This window comes from Podarcis vaucheri, assembly GCF_965113315.1.
Source record: "Podarcis vaucheri genome assembly, chromosome: 11".
Taxonomy (NCBI): domain Eukaryota; kingdom Metazoa; phylum Chordata; class Lepidosauria; order Squamata; family Lacertidae; genus Podarcis; species Podarcis vaucheri.
This window is the reverse complement of record NC_138749.1, coordinates 26,628,086-26,644,185: the sequence shown is the minus strand read 5'-3', so window position 1 is coordinate 26,644,185 and position 16,100 is coordinate 26,628,086. Positions and strand designations below refer to the sequence as shown.

The window sequence follows — 16,100 nt, the reverse complement described above, 5'->3', positions numbered from 1 at the left end:
CCACATCCTTCTCCACACACCCCACACGTGTTCCTTGTCCCCTTAGACCCCTCTCCTGCATTATTAGCCACATCCTTCTCCACCCACCCCACGCGTGTTCCTTGTCCCCTTAGACCCCTCTCCTGCATTATTAGCCACATCCTTCTCCACCCACCCCACGCGTGTTCCTTGTCCCCTTAGACCCCTCTCCTGCATTATTAGCCACATCCTTCTCCACCCACCCCACGCGTGTTCCTTGTCCCCTTAGACCCCTCTCCTGCATTATTAGCCACATCCTTCTCCACCCACCCCACGCGTGTTCCTTGTCCCCTTAGACCCCTCTCCTGCATTATTAGCCACATCCTTCTCCACCCACCCCATGCGTGTTCCTTCTCCCTTTAATACTTTTCCTTCCCTCCCCACTTAAAATGTGGTTACAAAGCACGGATCCACATGGATCCTCAGGATTTTTGCACTGGGTCACCCCAAGTTCACCATCAGATCATATAGCATATGCATGGCTACAGCCTGCACCAAAACACACACACGCACCCACTGTTTCATGGGGCTGCAATGGCGCAAAATCGTGGTTACAAAGCATGGATCCACATGGATCCTCAGGATTTTTGCATTGGGCTACCCCAAACTCACCGTCAGATCACGTCTGTGGCCACAGCATGAACCACAAAAATCATACATCCACTGTTTCGTTTAGAATATTTTTTTCTTGTTTTCCTCCTCTAAAAACTATGTGCGTGTTATGGTCAGGTGCGTGTTATAGAGCGAAAAATACGGTAAGTAATGAAATACAAGTATGGAGTTCTGATGTTTTTATTATAAGTTACCTTTTGAGGGCTTGCCCTAAAAGACAGTAAGTATTTGATAGTTTTAAAACACATATTATTGATCTTGCAATAAAAAGACAGACCAGCAAGATAAGACTGCTGCCTAGAAAAGGTTTCTACTGTAATGGCCTAGCTGCAAAGATGATGGAACACAGCTGACGTCTCTTAACCATCTTAGAAAATGAGGATTTTCTCAAGCATATAGTAAAAAAGTTTAGGAAATTGTTTCAAATCTTGTGGTTGAATTCTTTCCTGACAGATTATTGTTAAACCTTTATTAATATTGTTATGATGGTAGTTATGCAATCAGTATTATAAGGCACTACGGTTTTCCAAGAATACGCTATACATTTAGGACACAATGACAGATAAAAGCAAGTTGTGTAATTGTTTAAATAAATGGTGCCATTTTCTTTCTTGAAAATAGGCATTGTGCAATGTGTGAACAGAAAATAGCAAATAAATTGTTTCAAATAAATACTGCATTTCATGAGAATATTAAAAGGTTTATGGTTACAGATATGTGCCCCAATTCCGAAAACAATTGAACTGACAAATTATAGACTCAAGCCAGTTTAGTCTCATTGTTACTAGTGTAATAAAAACGTGTTTCAGTTTAATCAGTCTTGTTTAACTAGTTTAAAGATAATGGTTTCTAAAGTATAAAAGGGTTGCAAGAATAAGAAAAAAAATATGTTTAAAACTAACACAATTTAAATGAATGGGGTCATGTTTAATTCTGAGAAAACCTACTTGCTCAATCACATTTGTACAATCACTGGGGAAAAATTCAGTTCACATTGTTGGTACTTTAAATTCCATTTCCCCCCATAATTTGTTGTTGTTGTTATTTTCCAAAGAAAAACTTACCTAATTTTAATAATTGTTCTTTGAGCGGGGCAAAGTTTTATACTGAAAACAATATTGTGAAGAATACTTGGCTTTAAAACATATGATTATTGGAGCCTTGGCTTTATTTTATTATGCCAGTAACAAAAAGAAAGTAGGAAAAAACAAGAAAAGTAATGGAAAATATTTTAATTTATCTTATGGCTATACTGCAGTATGACATTTAAATGCTACTAAAAGCTTTATCAAGTGCACTCTAAATAATCACAATTTAGTGCCAACAGTTGCACTCCCAAGACTGAATTCACTGTAGCATATGAAAATGAAATTTTAGGATGTAGCTAAGCCCTGTCTCAAATGTAAGTCCTAAAATATTAAGCAGAAGAAAAAAGCTTCCACACTTTGTATTATTTGCTTAATCTCCAGTTTCTTTCTTACCAGTGGTATAAATAAGTTGCTTGAAAAGTCTGGTGAAGGGGAGGGAGCTAATATTGTGTGTTGATGTGATGGGAATCCCTGTTTAGTTATGATGTTTACCAAACAAGGCTCAGTCCTAACTTTAACCCACTTGAATGTGAGTAAATGATAATAGGAACATAGGTGCCTTATACTAGGTTAAATTATTTGTCCATCTGGCACAGTAATGTTTGCTCTGGTTAGCAGAAGCCCTCCAGGATCTTAATAATGGACAGATTGGGTGCAACCGCATCCATGCCAATTTGGGTGTAAAGTATGTCCCTTTAATCTGTTTCTCTCTCTGTGTGTGTGTAAGGCACTTACAACAAGTTTACAAGGTGGTGTGGTTGCATTTTCACCCTTTCTTCTTTACAGGTTTATTTTGTTATTTATTTTATTTCTTAAATTTCTATACTGCCCTTCATCAGAGGAACACAGGATGTTTTATAATATAAAAACACAAAAATACATACCTTAGCAACAAACCAAAACAATACCACCCTGCCACACAAAATCAATTTAGAGTGTTAGTTACTTAGAGCAGCTACAAAGAACAGAAACTGCAATCCAGGTTGAAATTGGACTGCATATGCCTCCATGGGGTATGGTATCTGGATATATCTGTGGTATCTGTGGGTGTGGGTGTGGTTGGAAGGTGGTTTGTTTGGTTGTTGCTGTTGTTTTGCTTTTGTTGTTTTTAAGGGATGGCATCCAATTTCGTTGCACTTGTGCAATGTTGCACTAGTGTAATGACAATAAAGAATCTATCTATCTATCTATCTATCTATCTATCTATCTATCTATCTATCTATCTATATTTTGCACCTCACAGGGGTATTGCATGAAAAAAAGATGTCTGGCCCCATTGCTACATAAATGCAGTCAGAAATGAATCTTCAACATGGCTTGTCCCTGCTTGACCCTGGTGTTCTAGATGTTCGGAAAATTATTCACATTTATAGAAACCTTACCTAAATATATTAAAAGTTACAGTAAGTCATTATATATAACTTACTGAGAAACATTACAATGTAACAAATTTGTATCAAAAGCATGAAACCTGCAGGCAATTAAAGTATATTTTTTCTTGTTCTAATGAAGCTCATAGTTTAAAATATTTGACTCGTAATGTGACCAAAACTTTACTGACAGTCGAATGTCCAAACTGAGTCTACTGTGAGTTTCATACATGTCCATAAACCTCAATCTGGCTTGTTAACTAGCCTCTGATAGCATTTGCTATCAACTTTCCTTCTTTCCCACTGAACACCAAATCTTCTATCATTTGCAGACTACTTCTGGGAGAGTTATCTGATTTGTCCTGCAGTGTGGAGAAGGAAAGAAATCAGTGGACTCTCTCCTGCTGTTTCTTCTCTTGTCCAAACTGCAGGGACAGTGGGAGGAAGCCACATCTTGCAAACCCTTTGGAAAGCACAGAAGACTTGACATAAATGCAGATACTGTTCCACCTGACTCACTATCTTATCCAGACTTCTGCAAAAGTGAGAAAAGACTCTCCCCTCTCTTTATCCCTCTAACAAGTGGAATATGTATTGACTTATAGGATACATAAAAAAGTAAAGGGACCCCTGACCATTAGGTCCAGTCGTGGCATAGTTGGATACATATTTAGAGATGTGTGCATTTTCTTTGAAATCCAAATTGAATGCACTGTGATCTGTTCACTGGAGCTCAGCTTCTTTTCCTCTTCACACCCTCTTAATGTATATAGACTCCTTGTCAGACAAGCAAGGTGCAATGGACAAATAAACATTCTTTGAAAAGTCCACCCACCCCTCTCTCTGCAAAGCAGATCAACGTGTGCATATCAGATAGTCCTGATGGCAGTCTCACTTTCTAACCCTGCCCTCTGCAGTGCATGCATGCTTTAGTTAGGACAGCAAGTAGACCATGCAGCAAGAGCAGCATGTGCTTCGTGTGTGTGTGGAGGGGGGGAGCAGTTTTCTCTTAAGCTTACTACTGCAGGCATAGTCTACCCAGCAAGTGACAGAATATGCAGATAAATTATAGGGTACTGTACTTTCTTTGGAGGGATGTGTGCATATGTGTAGGTGTATGTATTTCTGGACATGTCTTACTGAGCCTCTTCTCCTTCACAGCCATATCAAGTTGCACTTCCATGTTTCTTTTTAATTTGGAAAAAGTCACAGAGAATCAACTTGTGAGATATCAGATATCTCTTATCCATCCAGCAGGAGATGTTTGAAAATTGCTAAGAAAAAATCCTTCTAATGTAACATAAAAGTTGGATGGTACTGAAGACATTAAAAGCATTGATAGTTAATTATAATATGGCATAAAAATAATTTCACCTTTATGAATAAACACCTTTAAGACACATTATTATCGTTTGCTGCTTTTAGAGGGACTGCTGCATCATAGCCTGGTGCTTTTGTGGCCAGTCAGATGACTGGAAGGAGATGGAAGAGCCTAAGTCTTATGTACACCCTATATTAAAAACATATGTACTACAAAATAATGCCTGTTCTGTTTGTGTGTGTGTAGAAAAGCCCTTTTAAACTATGCAGGCCCCCACCCATCAGCTGCTTTCAGAAAGCTTCTGAGATTTCACCAGATGCTCCTTCACACTTTCAAGCATATCTTCACTATCATGAGGGCCAATCACTTGCTTTTAAAAAAGACTAAGCCTGAGAAACTTGAGGTACTGAATTCTATGCCTGATAACATATTGTGGAAAAAATCATGCAATGCACAAAGCCTTGGTTATAACAAGTGTAGGAAGCAGACCTCTCCTTTTGACTGGAGAAGCTTGATGAATTTGAAGGCTTATTTCTTAGCTGAAACTGGTCAAATGAGAGAAATGGCTTTTGACACTGTCAAAACTGGAATCCTAAAAAGATCCTGCTACTCACATAAAAAGCTGTGAAAATAATTCTTGCTTGTTCTTGCACTGGGTTGCAAGTTAGGATGGATGCAAAACTTTTGACATCTGTTTGTCCTTATTAACCATGTGATTACACATAGTGCATTGGGATGCTTGCCTAGCCCTGTTATGCTGAGTCATGCTATAACATCTGAAGAATGTGTGGGAGACACTACAGTTAAGCTAGAAGCAGATATAAAAACACCGTCCAGATTCTCCTTACAGATTATTTCAAATCATTAAGAGGTGGAAATTTTTAAAGGGTTGCTATATAAGGAAAGGAAAAGAATGTGAATTTCTTTTTCTGCATGTATCATCCAGTTTCATAATCCAGATTAAGAATAAAGCTGCTCCCAATAGTCTATGTTTAGGTTAGACATACAAAATTGAAAAAAATGATGTTATTTTCTTTCCTGGCAAACACAGCATTACATTGCAGATGAAGAATCAGCATGGTGCACTTTTACTTTGCTCTTCTCTTTGAACCAGCATTATAAAAGACATCAGCAGGGGAGCTAGTGGAAACCAGTGCTTGATAATTAACTGATGCTGCAAAATGACAGCAAATGCACAAATGCATTTTGTTTTTTTTAAACCAAGATTTAAACTTCCCATTTTTTTAATGAAAATGATTTTCTTAGCTAGTGAATTATGATGATATATTAACAATTTACGAAGCTGCCTGAAACTGTCTCAGACAAGGCATCCCCAAACTCAGCCCTCCAGATGTTTTGAGACTACAATTCCCATTATCCCTGACCACTGGTCCTGTTGGTTAGGGATGATGAGAATGATAGTCCCAAAACATCTAGAGGGCTGAGTATGGAGGTGCCTGGTCTCAGACCATCGGTCCATCGAGCCCAGGCCTGCCCATTCAAACTTGTATCAGCTCTCCAAGGCCTCTTTCCTAGTTCCCCTATCTGAGATTCTTTAATGGGTTGAGAAATGATCGGCTGTAGAGGAAGCGGGCTTGAGCAATGGACCAATGCCACGATTATTTGTAAACTTAATCTGACGGATTTCCATAGCACTTAATTGTGAAAGCAACTGAACAGAAAACAGCACTGTTAAAGAGAATAGGTAAAGGTAAAGGGACCCCTGACCGACTCTGGGATTGAGGCGCTCATCTCGCTTTATTGGCCGAGGGAGCTGGCATACAGCTTCCAGGTCATGTGGCCAGCATGACTAAGCCACTTCTGGTGAACCAGAGCAGTGCACAGAAACGCCGTTTACCTTCCCGCCGGAGCGGTACCTATTTATCTCCTTGCACTTTGACGTGCTTTCAAACTGCTAGGTTGGCAGGAGCAGGGACCGAGCAACGTGAGCTCACCCCGTCGTGGGGATTCGAACCGCCGACCTTCTGATCAGCAAGTCCTAGGCTCAGTGGTTTAACCCAAAGCGCCACCCGCGTCCCGTTAAAGAGAATAGGTGCATTCAAAAGAAACCTGTGTTATTAATTTACATTGGTTTCAATAGGATTTAAGTGTGCTTATATTTCTCTGGGTTACCAATAGCAATAACAATAATAGTTGCTGAAATTATTTTATCACAGTGAAAAGCACCCCATCACCTAAAAGGTCTGTGCCAAACAGATTCTTATTCTGACTGTAAAATAATGTAAGAATGCTGGCGCCTACTGATCCTTTGTTCATCTTCCTGTGCAGTCGAAACAATTATTGCAAGTTTAAGCTTATTTATACTTTTCAGAAGTTTAACCTTGAGAGCCCTTGTTGTGCTCCCTGCTGCAATGGTGAATCTCTCTAAACTATCCTTATAAATCATACAGATTAGGCAATTTAGCATTGCGGATATCTTTAATTTTTTTGCTTTCCTAAAATTTTAGGGTCAGCAAGTTAATAGCACTGAATTATAACTACAAATCAAAATAAATACTGCACTAGTCTGAGCTGCAGAGTTGTAGAAAATTTGTAAAGTTGAACACACTTTCTACAAAGTACAGATCCAGTACAACAGCACAAAACCGGTATTGTGATTTACTTCCCTGTTTTCTGCATTGGGCATATATGACATCTACAATACAATACAATACAATACAAATATGAAAGAGTACTTCAGAATACTAAAAATATCAATAAAGCTCCATTTGATAAACAAATGGTTTAAATTGTCCAATGGGTGAATATCCATAACCCGGTTCTTCTTAATTCAGTAGTATATAACTGTGCAATTTTGAACATATTAATTCCTGCACTCCTAAATTAAAAATACATACTCTAGTAATGGCCTAGAAGAAACAATATTTTTTTTACTTACTTCAAAGACCAAATCTGCAGTTTGGTCGTTTATGAGGCAATCAGAATTAGCTACGTATTTTCGACACTTCCAGCAACGAAGCATGTCACCCTGACCTTGGCTATTCATCTTAACTCTGGTTCTTTGAACTGTATATCTGTTAGAATCAAATAAAAATAGCATACTTTATTATGTTTCTGTATTCTGTGTTTTTTCACCAGTTCTTTCAGAGAAAGAGAAGCTTACATTTTTTTCTGATGCACAAAGTTATGGGTCAATCCACATTAGCTGATGTTTTATCCATATTAAACTCTTCTTGACTCTTCACGATGCACATACTACTCAGCCCCATTGTATTGATGCCACTACTTATGATCTTTTATCCTGTGATTTATCAGAGTACTTTAGCTAACTTTTATTAGTTACTGCGTTTTGCTCCCACTCATTTCCTCATATGCACCTTCTGCACAGTATTGCTACCAAAATCAGTGGGAGTGGCTTTGTTCCTGTGAAATCGGTTTAGCCCTCTTTCCGCCACTTTCCTTCCCTGCTCTATCTCTAAATTTACAATGGATCCGAGGGAAGTCAAATTTATTCTCTGTTTTATTCCCATTAACAGAACGGCCATATTAATGACAGTCATATTCTTGGTTGTTTTTGTTTTGTTTTTTTTGCACAGGTCCAAATAATTTGAACAAATAGTTCTGCTATCTATGCAGATTCCTTGAACAGATGCAGGGTACAGCTGAATTTCCATCATGCCCCATAACCACATGCCCCGCATCATCACCGTGTTTAAGTTTTCAATACCTGAAGAGGTAACTCAGTGTAAAATCTGATTGCAAAGCTAAAAGGAAACTTCAGTTCTTCATTCACACAAGCAGTCCCATAGGACTGCTTACAGGAATGTATTCCTGACAGGTGAAATATGTTGCTTTAGAACAACTGTGGCTTTGCTCTGCAGCAACATGTTCTCCCTTTGACTGTTGCTTTGAGTCAAGGTTTTTCCTGAAGTATTAAACTATATTAAACCATGACTAGTTAGATTTCTAGTCCCCATTGTCAAATTTGTCAACTATGATTGACAAAAACAAAACATTACATAATGAAATATCATTATTTTTCAGTGTTTCAAGGCTAAACACCTGGCACAGTCAGTAAGAGTCAGGCCTCTAGTTAACCTCTGGTAGACTCTGTAAACTCCCATACCAACTATCCTCCTCCTCCAACTGGTGAGGCCCATAATCCACAAGGATTTAATCTAGAAACAAATTATGGAATTCAACTACCACTAAAAGATGCTTAGCTTTCAAGGACAAAATGAGATGGTATGGTAAATGTGAATGTGCATTTGATATATTTGCTTTTTATTTGGCATCAATAGCAGCTTGGGAACAGTGTGTGAGAGAGATTTTCATCAGAATCAATTGCACAGTGGGAAAGGACTATCCCTCCTGAGTGTTGTGGTCCCGATCCTGATCTGCACTCTTCTCCAACAATTGTTATTTGTAAAGTAAAACAAATCATGCTAAATGCATACATGTATTTAATGTGTCCTCTCATTTGCTCCAGAGTTTGTGGTGCATTGCTCCTTTAAAAAAAGTTCATGAAATTCTTTTATTAGTCAAGTTTACTCATGTCTTTCAGTCCTGCTTGAGGAGAGTATGCTTAGCTCTTCTATGTTTGGATACAATGAAAAATGTTAATGCTTACAGAAAACTTGAATATCTTGAAGTACACCTAACTGTGTACTTAAGCAGCAGACATTGTTTCCATCATGAAAAATCTTATTGCTCAGATGTAATTTTGCTAGTGGCATGAACATGCCTACTGAAAGGTGGTACATAAATCTAACATAAAACTACGCAGCACGCACACAGAGCACAATACTATAGACGTCTGCTCAAAGGGAAGTCCCACTGTGTTTAGTGTTTCCTTCCCCCATGAAAGTGGATATAGGATACAGCCTTAGTGGACTTTTTAGAATTGAGCTGTAGGAATTCTCCACCAACAGTGCTTCAGAAATGGGGAGAGTATCTTACATGTGTGTACTTTGCAGGGATCTCCTGTGTGTGGGTTGTAATATTATTGAGCATTGGTGGTTTATTTATGAATGTTTCGATGACAGAGATAATACTTTAGGTAGTGAATGATTGTACTGGTTCTATAGAATAGATGATGAGTGAGATTAGGTGAGTGGTTGTATGAATAATGTTTGTTATGATAATTGAAATCTTACATTATACTGCCTGGTAATGTTCTCTTGACTTGATTTATATTGCTATGGTATTTATGTAAATGCATATTCTTTATGTATTTTCTTATTTATTGTACTGCCTTGCAATCTTCAGGTTGTAAGCAGTCTATAAATGGAAATTAAGAACAATAAGCATCATAAATCCCTGTAGTATTTAACAGTTTAAGTAGTGCCCCCCCAAAGAAGCAGCATGCTTTCCTGCCCAACTGCCGGACCTTCAAGAAAAGGCGCTTTTCGCTTACAAATGACTGAAACGTAATCCAGAAAACAAGGCTGCGATTCTAAATGTGCTTTCAAGTTAACTCCCTCGAAATCAAAAAGGCGCTTCATAGGGAATACATTTAGAAAAGGGAGCATGGTTCCTCCCTCCACGTTTTGTACGAAACAGGTGGGGGAAAGCTCTCATCTCTCTCTCCACACACACATAATGTATTTTTACTCCTGCTGCTGCCGCCCCTACTGTTTGACAGGGGGGTCGTGTGGGGAAGGGCGATGCCGCTGCCATTCCTTTCCACGCGCCTTCCCTCGCGGGACCGTCCTGGCTGCTGTGCCCCCTTCAGACGAGGCGCCCCTTTATTCTACACCCACAAGGAAGAGGCAGCCTTCGTGTGACACCCCCTTCTCCCTCTGCCCTCACGCGGAGGCTGGAAGAGAAGGAGGAGGAGGAGGCGCCTGCCTGCTTGTCTCCTCGACCACAGCGACTAGGCCTCCTCCTCCTCCTCAGCCCGGCAGTGCCTGACAGAAACTCCCGCGCGCGCGCGCCCGGCCGCCCCCATTTACCTGCCTCTGCCCCTCTTGGCGCCCGGCCGCTGCGGAGGCGCCCTCTGAGGGAGAGCAAGGAGGGCGTCAGAGAGGCCTGGTTGGCTCGTCGGTGCTTTGTCGAGTCTCCGCCGGGGGGGGATTATGAGAGATGCGGGCTGTCGCGGCGCCAAACGGGAAGAGACGGGAGACAAACGGCAGCGGAAAGCGCTCGGTCTCCTCCCGGGCAAAGCGGGGCGCTGGAAGCGGGAGAAGAAGGGCTCGTCGGCTTCGCCCGCGCCCTCGTTCTCCTTCAGCGCCGCTCCTTCCCGGGATGGTGGCTGTAGTAGTAGAGCAGGCTGGGAGGGGCAGCGAGGTCTATCTAAAGTACCGTCGCCGCCTGCTGCTGCTGCTGCTGCTTCTCGCGCCTATAGCTATAAGATAGCTGCTTCTTTTCTTTCCGAAAGGAAAGCACCAGAGCATGGGGGGTGGGGGGTGGGCGGAGGATCTGACCCCGAGCCCTACTGCTTGTGGTTGCTTTGGAGCGCGCTCCATACATGCTCAGAGTACTTTTCAAAAGGAAAGTCTTGTCATATTCTATAGGTGTCACTGAGGTGTCGTAGTTGGACTGTGACCAGGGAAATCTTGGTTTAAATCCCCCTCCCAGGCTTGAAGTCTGCTGGGTGGTTCTGGGCCAGTCATCGTCTCTCAGTCTCGCCTACTTCACAAGGGTGGTTGTAAGGATCAATGGGCATTGCATGCTCTGGGCTCCTTGGCAGAAAAGAGGGGTAGAAACGTAATAAATCAATAATCTGGAGGTTAAGGTCTTGCTGCTCAAACAAGCACCCAAGTTTCCCTGTTGGTATTCTACACTTGAAGGGATTGCACTACCAAAATACTCTTGAGGAGAACGTTTTCATGGGACCAGGTTATATGTTTGTTGGCTTCCACTTTTTGTAGCTCAGAGTCCGCAAGTCTTCCATGAAGACAACACATTTGTTACAGATATTTCTTCATTCTCGCAGGGCAGACTTATGAAATGTAAAAGCTTATTCATTGCTCTCTTCTACGATTGTTGTATGGAATGTATTTGGTGAAAGGGACACCTTTTAGGTATTCACAAAAGTAGTGTTGTGTGTGTGTGAAAAACAGAATCTCTCCCTGTTATAAGATTATATTTTTATCTTGCATTCTAGACCAACAATGTCTCTTAGTTGACTCTGAAAGCAGCAATGCTGCTGGCAGGTGCTGAACATAGAATGGAAATAAGCTGCAGACCCTGCCCTCAGACTTTAAAAAAAGTAATGTACAAGGCAACATGTGCAAAGGAAAGCAAATTGAAGGAAAGCACTAAGATCTGTTTGTTAATTGTCTGCATGAGAGATTTTAACAGGTGTTTGCACTGATCTTCCACTACTGGATTTCTTCCTAGGATGGAGCTGGTTGCTGCATCTAACTGGCTCTTCGTCCTTTTGCCAGTCAGAGTGACCTTGCCTTCATTTTTTCATTCTCCGTGCAGCTGACTTTTGGGATGGTATTCTTCCTTGTAGGACAAAGAATTCAATTTCGGTGTTGCTGCATCTGCTCATTCTCTCATCAATATCTGGGGACATGGTAATATTCACCTTGCTATGGAGCTTTTCTGGGGAGAGAAGGATTGCATAATGATAACCTCCTTTGTGCTTTCAGTAGGGACAGAGGCCAGGATGTCCTTCCGTTGCTTCTGGTTCGCTCATACCATTGTCAATGAAGAAGTCATTAATGAAGGGGCATGTACTCAGTGGTTCTGTGGAAAGGCTCTGAGTTGCAATTGTCATTGTTGTCTATATCTGCTTTAAAGAGACATTTTATGTTTTTGCTGGATTATAACAGCACAGATTACAACAGCACAGAATTGTTCCAAAGCTTTTCATCATCTGGAATAATCTGTGACCTATTTAAAGCACCAAAATATAACATGACAGTGCAGATGATGACATTTGCAAGACCATCAGCTTGGTTGTGAAGTTTAAATATTCCATTGCATATCTTACTGTGTAAGATATGAAAATGTTTTAATTAGCATTGTAACCCACCTGGTGATAAATATTATAAAGAGCACTACATAAATAGCTCAAGTAAATAAAGAGTTTGTGATTGTGAGTGGGCACTATAACATTTGGTAGCAGTAGCCTAGTGGCAGCTGGCAATTGACTTAGGTTATTTTTCCAGACTCTGTGCTGTCTTTGTGTGTAGTCATAGTTGCCAGTGTTGTTGTTTTTTATTTTTATTTATTTTACAAAATTTCTATGCCAGGTAATTTCTTACAAGTGCAGAACAAGTATTATGCAGTGTCTGTAACAGTGTGAATTCTGCAGAATGAAGTGGTTGTGTGTTCATATATGGGGTAAGGCAATTCAGCAAGTAAATTGGTTCTAAGCTGTTAAAGGCTTTATATACTAATAGTGACGTCTTGAATTTGGCCTGGTAGCAAAGAGGCAACCAGTGGAGATCTCTGAACAGAGGTCTAAAATGCTAACAGGGTCTCCTTCCTCTTGGCAATTGAGCTGCATCATTCTCCACTAACTATAGATTCTGGATCAAATGCAAGATAATCCCTACTTGCTTCCTAAACAGCTCCTTGCACCTTGTAATGGCATCAGGAATGACATTAAGTTGGGCTAGAGACATCACTGAGGTGGGAGAAACTAGATTTCATGCTGTTGTTTCTATGTAGTTCTATTGCAGAAAGCCATTCTATTTTACCCATTGGGTAATAAAAGTTCAGTTCTTAGCATATTGTTAGACTGCATTCAGATATTGCTGGATGAAGCCAATAATGCCTCTTTTTAGATAGTAGTGTATCTTTTTATTGTACAGTGGTACCTCGGGTTACATACGCTTCAGGTTACAGACTCTGCTAACCCAGAAATATTACCTCGGGTTAAGAACTTTGCTTCAGGATGAGAACAGAAATCGTGCTCCGGCAGTGCAACAGCAGCAGGAGGCCCCATTAGCTAAAGTGGTGCTTCAGGTTAAGAACAGCTTCAGGTTAAGAATGGACCTCCGGAACTTATTAAGTACTTAACCTGAGGTACCACTGTATTCCCCAATTAAGCTTCTGTTCTAATGGAGACCCTGTGGCGTTAAATAATTCATTACAATTATTTAGAATTTTTAATGTCATTGCTTCACCACAACAGTTAACCAGCTTTGATTTTTATTTTTGTAACAATGGAAATCTCTGTAGTGCACCCAGTTCTAATAAGTTAACACTTCAAACACTTAACAATACTTGACAATGTGTGACTGGTCCAATGACTTTATTTCAGTCCTAATGCGAGCATTCCAAGTTTGGAACGTTCACAGGACTATGATCAACTAAGTGTGAACAGCATTTTTACAAGGTTTAACCACAAATCCCTGGTGAGTTATCTCTAAAATATGATAGTGCTTGTAGCCGTAAACAACACACAAAGATAATATGTTAACTTCCTGAAAGATGAATTTGCACCATTTCCCCCTTTCTTTCAATGCACATAAATCACTAAGTTATTACTTTTGCTTCGCAAAAGCTGTTACTTTTGTTTCAAAATGAGGGATCATCAAGGGTCCTTTGTGAGGCTGGAGTTATTATTGTTATTGGAAGGATGCAGCTCTAATTGCTATTTCTTGTTGCAATAAGGCTCATTGCTGGCAAATCTCATGGAACAACTTTGGGTTTTTGATGAACATAGACTAAAGCTGAGAGAGATTCTTTTGATAGCCAATATATTGGAAAAAATAAAAAATAAAAAGGAAGAAATGTGAGTTAATTTCAGGACACCCCACAAGAGTCCTGAGACATGTACAATATTCTACACCCACAGAGGTACAAATCCCAGCACCTTTAACAAACTACAGGTCCCAGGATTCTTGTGGGTGTGGTTTAAATGTATTATGTCTACTGTACACAGTCAAATATTATAGCTACTCTTCAGTTAAGATCAATGTGAAAACTTAAGGAATTGTACATAGCAATCCGAATAAATTCTTCTGATTCATGTTGCATCTGGTGTGTGTATCTGTAATTAGTTATAAAGACTAAACTAGGGTTCAAGGCTTGATTCTGTGTCACCTTTTATCTTGTTAAAGCACATCCCTGTAGGACTTCTGCTTTGGAGAAGAGGCTCTCCAGTCTGCTTCTTTATCTATGGGGGTAACTCTGAATGCTCAGTGATGAGGAAAATGCACCCGGATTATAGTAATCCTCCTGATTATCACTTGCTTCTAAGGTTGGGCACTGTCATTTGGAGCCAGGCCTACAGGATGTGGCATTGAGCTCTGTCTCAAATTAAGACCTAGCTACAAGATGTCAAAACTTTGGAACTCATTTGTGATTGTGTGGCCATTCAATCTAGAAAATTAACTTCCATAAATGTTGGAATGCATGTCTTTGGGAAAGAAATAATAACAGAAACTAGAGTTATTTTAGAAAGCCTGCAAGAGGCTCAAACATTAATATTTTAAATTGTAATATTGGAATTCTCTAGAAGAGATTTGTTGTGCCTTTTACAGTTTATAGTTTATATCTGGTCTTCCTCTCCCTTTACCCCAAAGCGAAAATATATTTAGGGCATTTTCTTTACTGCTGTTCCAAGTTCTTTAATAACAAGACCTGAATGTCTTCACTGTCACTTCAGTCCAAGTGATTAAGAACCAGTGTGGTGCAGTGATTAGAGTGTCAAACTGGGGAAACTGAGTCAAATCACATTCACCACTAAGCCACGAAACTCGCTGGGTGACCTGGGACCAGCCCCTCTTACTCAGAGTTTGTTGTTAGGTTAAAATGGGAAGTGAGGAGGAAGGAAAGGGAAACATGTATGCTGTCTTGAACTCTTTGGAAGAAAGGCAGGATATGTATGTAATCATAGAATCATAGACTCATAGTAGAGTTGGAAGGGACCCCAAGTGTCATCTAGTCCAACCCCCTGCAACGCAAGAATCTCAACTAAAGCAGCCATGATAGATTGTCATCCAACCTCTGCTTAAAAACTTCCAAGGCAGGAGAGTCCACCACCTTCCAAGGGAGTCCATTCCACTGTCAAACAGCTCTTACTGCCAGAAAGTTCTTCCTGACGCTTAGTCAGAATCTCCCTTCTTGTAACTTGAAGCCATTGGTTTGGGTCCTACCATCCAGAGCAGGAGAAAACAAGTTTGCTCCATCTTACATGTGACAGTCCTTTAGATATTTTAAGGTGGCTATTGTTGTGGAAGATGGAGTGGTAATGTTCTCATTGAGCACCTATGATATATACTTCCCAGGAGAGGAAAGCTCTATAGACATATCTCCTTACAAGGGGAACAATCCACTTCATTAGAGTGAACAGATAGCAAATTTCAGAATACCCATCAGATTGCAGCCTGATCCATATTTACTCAGAAGTAAGTCCTATCGAGTTACAATAAACTTAAGAGACAACTAATATAGCAATACAGAACCAAGACAACAGAACATTATTTTGTGTGCAGAACTAAAACACTAATAAATTCTATACATTAAAACCACCAACCGTACTGCGAGGGTTTAAAAATGGGAGATTTATCCAGCTAAATTCTTAGAATATATCCAATTGAAATTAATGAACCTCAGTTAGTCATGCCCAATAATTTTAATGGATCTACTTCGAGTATGGCTAACACTGTCTACAAACCAAGGAAAAACAGAAATGCCTTAATCTGATATCCAAAAGACAGCAGTGTGGGCACTAGGTGGGCTTCTCTAGGGGAGTGTGGAGAACTGCAAGTATGCATGCTGGATATATGAATTGGCTCTTAGTTCGTAACAGTTTAGTTTGCC

General features: G+C 40.1%; 1 protein-coding gene across 1 annotated transcript in view; it reads right to left on the bottom strand.

Annotated features, from left to right (window-relative positions):
• LOC309542992 (E3 ubiquitin-protein ligase RNF180-like) overlaps positions 1-10,649 on the bottom strand; it is a 36,517-nt gene extending 25,868 nt beyond the window's left edge. Inside the window, exons 1-2 of the mRNA XM_082242155.1 lie at positions 10,325-10,649; positions 7,309-7,444 (exon numbers count right to left, since the gene is read on the bottom strand). Of these exons, the coding sequence (XP_082098281.1) occupies positions 7,309-7,416 (108 nt within the window). The 5' untranslated portion in view covers positions 7,417-7,444; positions 10,325-10,649. The remainder of the gene's footprint in view (positions 1-7,308; positions 7,445-10,324) is intronic.
• Positions 10,650-16,100: the final 5,451 nt, after the last annotated feature.